The 9,314-nt window shown below is 42.7% G+C and overlaps 1 protein-coding gene across 1 annotated transcript; it reads left to right on the top strand.

The window, feature by feature from the left end:
- The first annotated feature begins 7,558 nt into the window (after positions 1-7,558).
- LOC130019677 (RWD domain-containing protein 1-like) lies at positions 7,559-8,500 on the top strand. Its single transcript, XM_056110265.1, has one exon. The coding sequence runs from the start codon at positions 7,827-7,829 to the stop codon at positions 8,361-8,363; it is 537 nt and encodes a 178-aa protein (XP_055966240.1). The 5' UTR covers positions 7,559-7,826; the 3' UTR covers positions 8,364-8,500.
- Positions 8,501-9,314: the final 814 nt, after the last annotated feature.

The following is a 9,314-nucleotide window of genomic DNA, read 5'->3' as shown; positions in this document are numbered from 1 at the left end:
CAGGATAGGGAAGTGAAATTAGAGTGCCAAATTTCAGGGGAAATATATTAATTCATTAACCCAGTCAGTCAGTATTGATTGAGCCCTTACTATGTGCCAGGCACTGTGCAATACAGCGGCAAATAAGGCATACCCTTGGAGTTTAAGAAAAGAAAATCCAACAAGATGTCAATTTGCACTGTAAGCTGGAGAATATTTCACAAACAAGGATAGCATTGCCCTTCCTGATTTCAGCACTTCTAGACGTCTGACACAGCCCAACTTCATTCTGACACAGCCCAGTTTCATGAAGATACAGTCCACTTTCATTCTGCGAAGAAGACCTGCTCCAATACTTTGTGGGTGGCTGGTGGGTGTGGGCCACCACAAGCAGCTACTTATCCAGGAACAGATTCTGATTCTGGAAAATGACAAACACACAGAGTTAACATATAAATCAAAACAATAAGTGGAATTTCTACCTTCAGTTCCAGATTAATGAGCTAGCAGTATGTCCAGAACAAAACATAAAAATCTTCCCAAAGGTTGGGGTACATTATAGCGATGGGTGGTTTTGCCAAGAATACAAATAGCAGGTAGGAACAAGTCAGGCTTTTGAAAAAAATTCCCCAAACTAGGCAGCACAACAGAGATAAATAAAATACACAGTAAAGAGGCAAAATAATAAAATACTGTAATTTGGTCTCCCAGCGTGAAGGAGGGAAGCTGAGACTCCAAGACTGGATTAGAATTCATGAGTCATTTGTTTGGTTTTGAACTGATGGAGCCCTGGCTGGTTGGAGGGACTGGAGTAAAGCTAGGTGTTCTTCCCCCAATACGTAACACCTCTAGGGTGGTTCTGTTTTCTCAATTCTTCTTCCTTTGAGGTTATTTTTTTTGATAAAGAAGAACCAGCAGAGGAACCCAGGTGTGCGGGACCCGGGGCTGAGATCTTCAATCCTGCTCGATTGGGACTGGGTCCCCTCCACCCAGATCCCCCATCTTCCAGTAGGTAGGAAGAACTTACCAACTGCTCCAGGTGCCATGTAATCCCATCAACAGCCAAGACCCAGAGACTATAAAAAATAATTTTTTAATTTATAATCAATATTTATATAAAAAGTTCTTATTGTCTAGTTCTTGCTCTTGGAGAACCCGACAGGCTACTGAGAGTATCCTGCCCACATGGCAGAATCTGTCAAGCTCCCCGTGGAGTATTTGATATGCCAAAACCCAGTAACAATGATGGGTCTCATTCCCCTGACTCTGAAAGAGCCTCCAATGTGGCACTTGCTAAAATCTTAGGGCTAGGATGAATGGAGACGTTACTGGTGCCTGCTCGAGGAAATCGATGAACAATGGGGTGACAGTGATACAGTGAAAGCAGATTTAGGGCTAGGAACTGAGCTCAGCAATCATACACCAAGTCTTTCATCTTCACAAAGTCCTTCTCAAAGCAAGGCATTTTTATGGGGAAACCACTGACCTCAGAGGCACGGAGGGACCTATACTAGGACCTAATTCATCTTTCGAATACTTGTGGGCACCCTCCTTCGTAGCGCCTAGTACTCACAGGTTCTTGCACACGTGGGTTCCTGTATGTGTTGGCACCTGATATATGACCTCTGGCTCAGAGACAAAGCAGAAATTTCATAAAATTGTGCCAATTCATCTAGAATGTTATTTTAAAAAATATTAAAATATAGGTTCTCCTTCTAATGATCTACTCTGGGACTGTCTAAGTCAAGGTCTGTTAAGAACCAGGTTGCTCGGTCTGGACTGATAGTACTGTGAGTAAGGCACTTACTTTGCACTGGGTGACCCTGGATTAATCCCTGGCACCACACACATGATCCCCTGAGCCCCACCATGCCTGGTCCCTGAACACCAGGAATAAGCCCTGAGCACTGCTGAATGGATGTCGCACAAAAACAAGAAAAATAAGAAAAAAAGAATGTGGGGTGTTCTTTTGGATTGAACTTTGCTCCCTTGGGCACATAAGAAAAAAATTCTTATTTTCATGAATTTAAAAAGTATAACTTTTATCTTTTTGGCTTGATACTTGTAGCATTTTGCTAGAAAAAACAGGAAGCTGCAGTGACACTAAAGGCAGAAGACCTGGGTCCCTCCCTGTGTGGGCAAGTGCCACACCCCTGGCTTGTGTGGGTTTTGTTCCTGGAGGGGGTGCCAGGGTCGGGGGCCACACATGCTCCAGGGGGAATCTTCTTATGATAGTGGGCCTGGGACGTTCCCATGTGCAGTCCCAGAACCACAGTCAGATACAATTGGATCATTTAGAAATTCTCATTTAACAATAAATTAAGGGCCAGAAATAATCACCCAATGAATCTGATGAAAGTACACAATCTCTACTTTGATATTTAGTTTAATTAATTTGTTTAATTTTAATTTATTTAAATTATCATGGATGTGGAGGTGGGGTGGAATGTGGCTTCTTCTCTTCCCAGGAGGGTAAGCCTGCGTAAGATGTGAAATTTGACTTCTAAAGTGGGGAGAACCATAGCTCATCTGGACCATCTCCCTCAGGTGGTCTTTAGATTGCTCACCAGAGCCAGGAATTGTTGCCTAGTGACTGTGATGAACCTGCACAATTGCTACTTTGATAATTTATTTTATTGTGATTTATTTTATTTATGGGCTGGAGAGAGAGCACAGTGGGTAGGGCATTTGCCTTGCACGAGGCCAACCCAGGTTTGATTCCTCTGTCCCTCTTGGAGAGCCCAGCAAGCTACTGAAAGTATCCTGCCACACAGCAGAGCCTGGCAAGCTCCCCCTGGTGTATTTGACATGCCCAAAACAGTAACAACAAGTCTCACAATGGACACGTTAAACTGGTGCCCACTTGAGCAAACAAGTGTTGATGAACAACGGGAGGACAGTGCTACAGTGCTATTTTATTTATATTATTCATATTTTATTTTTATTATTTTATGGAGGCCATGCCCTGCAGTGCTTGTATGCGAGCTCGGGCCTAGCCGCAGGAATCCCCTCCACAACCCCAATGACTCCTGTGCGTTCTGGGGTGCAATTTTGTCACTTCTGGCTGAGCTGATTCAGGGGATCACTTGAAGGACACAATGTGAACATGCAGATGGCCACAAAGCAGCTAAGCAGAGAGGGCTGGCCCAGAACTTCTCCCACGTCCTCAGAAAGAACTAACCCAATGGCTGCTTTGGTTGTGATGTCCAGCCTCCAAATGTGAGACAAACATTTCTGGTGTTTAGGACTCCGGTTGGTGGGTTTTGCTTGTGGTGGCTGTCTCCTCACTGAGAAGTCAGCATTGGGGTTTGTGTGTGGAGGAGATTTCTGATTTTTAGAGTGGGAGGAAGCACCTGGAGCCTACCTCTGCTTGGTTCCTCCCTGTGAGGGAATGTGGCCTCAGGCAGGCCTGACTCCTGACTCTGAGCCTGTTCTATGGCTGCTGGAGGAGAACGTTTGACTCTCCCTAATCCTCGAGCTCCAGAACTGCAGAATGGGGAGCACCGTGTCTATTCCATCAGGGTTTCTGCAAGGACCGCGTGCTGTAAAATGAATGAGTAGTAAGAGCTTGAAATGATCCCAACAGACGTCACCTTAGTGTTTTCCCTCCTTAACACACGCAAACCTGGTTTGGGACTCAAGTAACACTTGCTCAGGCTGTTGAAAACTGTAATCTGGGAAAGGCCAATAGCACTTCTGGTTCACACTGCATATTTATTTAGATTGTAATTTTATTTATTTAAAAAAATATCACAATACTTTTGTGGGGGAGTGAGGCAGGGAGTTGGAGCCACACTTGGTGGTGTTCAGTCAGGGCCTACTCCTGGAAGTGCTGGGAGGGACCATGTGCAGTGCCATGTAATCCCTGTAAACCGGGTCCATTGTGTACCAAGCAAGTGTCATAACCCCTGTACTATTTCTTCGGCCTCCACAGTACATACTTAAAAGAAATTCATAATAAGGTCAGTCCTTCCCTGCAAGAAGGATCTGGATGAAGAAAAAAACTAAGCATCAGGCTTTCCAAAAACATTTAAAATGGTTGTTTGTTTGCAGTGATAAGGGGAGATGTAATTATATTCCCTCCGGAAGCACAGGTACTAGTTGTTCTGCAGGTTGCATCGCCAGCCACCATCCTAGGAGGTGGTGTTGACTGCAATCCAGGCGTGCTTAGATCAGTGTTTCCATATACAATGATTCATATTATTTTAGAAACCTTCCACTCCTGCTGTGAAAGATACAGAAGGGCAAAGAGAAGCCCTTTTGTATGAAAGTTTTCCTTCTAGGCTTGGTGGTCTGGTGGCCAATGAAAGAAGTGTTCACTGAATTTCTTCCCTCAATCTCTTTCTACATTTCATGTTGTTTTGCATACATTAGTGTATGCAGGTATTTCTCTTTTATTGTTAGTATTGTGTGTGTGTTTGGTGGGGTTTGGGCAATTATTTTTTTCCCATTTATTTAGGTTGATTTGAAGCACATATCATGATGGAAGCAAAATAATTAGAGAGAGTTAAGGGAAGTAGATGATTCTAGAAATCATGTTAGGGGTGTGTGTGTGTGTGTGTGTGTGTGTGTGTGTGTGTGTGTGTGTGTGTGAATGCTGTCTTCAAGAAACTCCACCTCTTATCTGGGCAACGAAACAATTAGAGAACAATACAAGACAGTATATAATCAAGTGCTAAATTATGTAATACGGATAATGAGTGCTATAGGGATTTGGAGAAAAGCAAGCCTAACACTGGGGCAATTCAGTCTTTCACGCCGACAAGCCTTCTTCCAGGGAGACATGTCTGCATTTTCCCCGAGAGTTGATTGTGAGGCTCCTCTGGCCCACTTTGTGAATCTATTATTAATGGGGAAGCTAAGGTCTTTTGTATGTTCGATTGCATATCGGTTATGATGGAGCCTGGGTAAATGGGATGTGGAAACCAATAACTTAGAGCGAGTCCTCCTGTCCGGGCGAGCAGGCCCAGGAGATGGTCTCTGCATGACAAGCACCTGCTTCAGTCTCCCTGACAACAATTTCTGCAGAGTTGAAAGCCATTAAGGGGTGGATCTCTACAGTGATAGCCTACATTTTCCACGGGATAAATCTTTTCTGCTACAGAGGTTGGCAGCTGAATTTCGGGTCCCCCAGTCCCCCTCCTTTACACTTTCCACAGAGCAAAGGCTAGCTGCCGCTGATGGAGATGGTAAATATTGCTCGTTGAGTGTGAGACAGTGGGTGGAAATCTCTCTCCATTTATAACGAGACATCACCTTCTCAGTGTGAAGGGTTAAAGCCAGCCAGACTGGGATGACTTGGAGCTTTCAGCTGGTCTCCAGGAAGCGCAATACTGAGAGATTTTGAAAGATCCCGACATACCTAAAATTTTGACATGCTTACCTCCTAAAGAAGAAATTCTTCACGAGGTAAATACAGACCATTTTCTCTGATAGATGTGGGGGAGAACTGAAAGCTTCAGGAGGGACAAACCAGTCTAAGTAATTGGTTCAAACTATATTCAATTCCAGCTCTAGTAAAAAAAACGTTGAAGAGTTATGATCTGTATAGCCTGTCTGCCTGCAGGGCTGTGAAATGGTTCCTCTTTGCCTGTTGGAAACTCCAATTTGGTTGCACAGGTTTGTCAGTCAAGGACAGAACTGCAAAGGGGCCTCCCTCGTTCCTCTTCCACATGCTCTTCCTTTTACTTTTTCTTCTTCTCCACCTCCTCCCCTTCCTCCTTCCTAAAACAAAGTAGTTTTACTTAAAAGAGATGTAAGGAGAGAGAGAGAGGGAGAGTGGAGGGAAAAAGAAGGAGAGAGAAAGAAAGGAGACAGAAGCACATATCATAGGTTATGAGGCGGACAACAGAGAATGCACCCACCTCTCCTTCTTATTTTGTCTTTTTCTTACTGAGAAAAAGAAAGAACAAGAAAAGATGGTCAGCAGGCATTAATAAGACCAAAATTTGATGTATTTAAAATAATGAGTCCTGGGGTCAGCAATAGTACAGAGGGCAAGATGCTTGACTTACATGTGGCAGACCCGGGTTCAATCCAAGGTATTCCATATGGTTCCATGAGTCTGTCAAGAGTGATCCCTGAATACAGAGCCAGGAGAAAATTCTGAGCACTGCCAGATGTGGTTCAAAACAAACAGACAAAAGTACAAACAACAGAAAGTTATTTATGTAAAAAATTATTTTCTACTTCAATGGGTTAAAAAAAGTGAGAGAGAAGAGTATCTCACATTTAGTTATCTTTAGAATATCTCATCCAAAATGTTTCTCTTTTTGTATCAGCACCTCAGTTTAGGCTGTGGAAGAGAATTTTGCAGTTGGACCTCCCACCTCCACCCGTTTTGGCAACCAAAGCTAAAGGACACTAGCTGATAAGTGACAGTAATAATGACAGTTCCATTTCTTTAGTCCTTTTTAGGCCTAGATGCTATAGATGTTCACGTCCACACAACCATTAGGCCTGGCATTTTATGGAGGCAGAAGCAAGAAGAGAGTAACGTGTCCTAGATATGGCTGCCCAAGACTATCAGAACTGGGCTCAACCCCATGCAATTTAATTCCAAATCAGTGCTCTTGACCATCTGGCAGATTCTAATGCTCTTTGGTGTGGAAAAATTTTCTTGCATATATGGACAAGTTGAGAGTATGGAAAACCAGGCTCTGAAATCCCAAACAAGGAGCTATTATTTGGGAGTGATAGGGTAGTACAACCAGCAGTATTCAGAGCCCACATCTGACTGTCCTCAAAGACCACACCTGACTGTGACTTAGGGAACCACACGTGGTTCTGGGATTTGAACCAAGTTTATGGCCACAGCTGCAAGCTAAGCAAGTGCCTTAATCTTTGTACTATGTCTCTGGACCTAAAAGCTACTTCTAAAGAGTGACTTGTTGAGACAAATGAATCTCGGAACTGGGATGGCTCTAGACCATGCGCCGGGCTGATGTCACAGGGCCACCTCGGATGGGAGCAGGCACTCTCTCTCTCTCTCTCTCTCTCTCTCTCTCTCTCTCTCTCTCTCTCTGCCTGCACCAGATGAACCCTGGCAGCCCCAAACCTCCAGAAACCAATCGCCGCCACCCTTATGGCTGATCTTCACAGACTTGTCCTGGGACCGGACCCCAATTATTTAAATTTTTGTGATCCCAGGAGCTTTTGTGGCCATGCTATATCTCATCTTTTTTTTTTTTGTCCTTTTTTGTTGAATCACTGTGAGACAGACCCTTACAGACATCCTATACTATACATACCAAGCAATACAGGATAAATTATGTAGCATCTACCTGTGGGGCAGGCTTGAGTGGTGGTGGGAAATTTCGAAATACTGGTGGTGGGACTGGTGTCGAAATATTGAATGTAATCAGTTATTGTGAACAATTTTATGAAAATAAGGGAGCAGGCAGAGGTCGGTGTGGGACTGTTGCTTAGCAGTCCCGGTCAGGCTTTGGACTCTGGCCTTTTCGCCAGGACTGTGCACCTGTGCCCCGCTAGTCGCAGCCAGTTCTCCCGGCGAGTCCCCCATCTCAGCTGCGAGCTTGCCGCTAGTGTGTCTGGGAGGTCCATGGGCAGCAGTCAGGGCCAGGACGACAGATTACGTTGAGGAATAGCGCAACGAGCTAGAGGCTCTGGGGTCTATCTACCCTGACTTCTTCATAGGGGACCATATGGGGACCATATGCAGTACCAGGTATTGAACCTGTGTTGGCTGTGTGCAAGTATTATCAGAAAATCCACCCAGCTTCACTATTACTGTGGCATCTGAGGCTGGAGAAAATGATGAAACTGTTCAAACTACCATCAAGTTTACATATAGTGAAAAATACTCAGATGAAGGCCCCCTTTATGAAATGTTCTCCCAGGAAAATCTAGAAGATAATGATGTCTCAGACATTTTAAAATTATTAGAATTACAGGCAGAAGAAAACCTTGGTATGGTAATGATCTTCACCTTAGTGACAGCTGTGCAAGAAAAATTTAGTGAAATAGTAGATCAAATAAAAACTAGAAGAGAAGAAAAGAAACAAAAAGAAAAGGAAGCAGAAGAAGCTGAAACGCAATTATTTCATGGCACTCCCGTTAAAATCGAGAATTTCTTAAGTTGGAAGGCCAAATTTGATGCACAACTCTTAGACATTAAAAAGAAACAAATGAAAGAAGAAGAGCAAGCAGGAAAAAATAAATTAAGTGGGAAACAGCTATTTGAAACAGATAATAATCTTGACACGTCTGTTATCCAGGTCTTAGAGGATGCTGGAAGCAGTGTGGAGGTAGATGAGTCTTTGTTCCAGAAAATGGATGACTTGGAATTGGATGATGATGATGATGATGATCCAGACTACAATCCAGCTGACCCAGAGAGTGATTTGACTAATAGACTACTCTGAAGACAGGCTTGACTGCCACAGCATCTGTGGCTATTCTTAGAGGGTGTTGATTTTTCTTTCTTCTTATCTAAGAAAAAATAATTTTCAGGAGACTATTCTTCAGAGAGCTTTCATCATGGAACTTAATAAAATGAGCTTAAAATTGAAAAAAAGCCAACTTTATGAAAATAAAATTAAAAAATTAAATTAAAAGTCTTGTGAGTGAAGAATTCTTGAGCTGTTAGATGGTCTATTTGTCTTGATTGTGAAGAATGCATCTGAATGTTCTATTTCTTCCTAATTTCAGCTGGAAATAGCTGGTTCAGCTGACAGTACCCCAAGAGTTTACATTACTATAGTAGAGATTAGAGTTAAGGCATCTGTCTATGGTCTAGAAAAGACAAAGTTGGAGATTTCTCCAAAGGAGCCATTTAACTATAAATGCAGCTTGTAAATGTATTCTAATAAGTTTTAAGCTAATCAGTTTAAAACTAGTTCTAAACCAGTCTTGATTTGTCAGCCAATCGAGACTTACCACTTGCTGTGATAACACGGACATTGTGGTAAACGATGGATATGCCGAGTAATTACCTGACTTGCAAAATTCACAGTGATATTTCCCACCTATTCCTTCATCTTTCTCATAACACTTCATTTTTCCTATAGACACATATGACAACCTTGCTTATTTTTCATAGTTACTAAACAAAAAACATTAGGTATTGATTTTTCCTTCAGTGATTGTAACATAAGGATTTTCTTCAAGGATTCAAGTGAAAATAATAGAAATATTCAACATATCAAATTATGGGGACAGTTACTAATCATTTTTTTAAAAAACTAGAGACACAGGTTGCCTGTGTTTATTCTTTTTACAGGGTTGGATCTGTTTAGTGTTTACTTTCATGGTGTGGGTGAGATGGCCTTTCATGGTCTAGCAGGAAGGGAAGATCATTTCTAAAGAACTTATTA

Source organism: Sorex fumeus, unplaced genomic scaffold, assembly GCF_029834395.1.
Source record: "Sorex fumeus unplaced genomic scaffold, SorFum_2.1 ptg000009l, whole genome shotgun sequence".
Lineage (NCBI taxonomy): Eukaryota > Metazoa > Chordata > Mammalia > Eulipotyphla > Soricidae > Sorex > Sorex fumeus.
This window is presented reverse-complemented; position numbering and strand designations above follow the sequence as displayed.

What these genes read in the sequence shown, in the direction of transcription:
- LOC130019677 (XM_056110265.1), top strand. Translation starts at nt 7,827, where the DNA reads ATGTTCTCCCAGGAAAATCTAGAAGATAATGATGTCTCAGACATTTTA.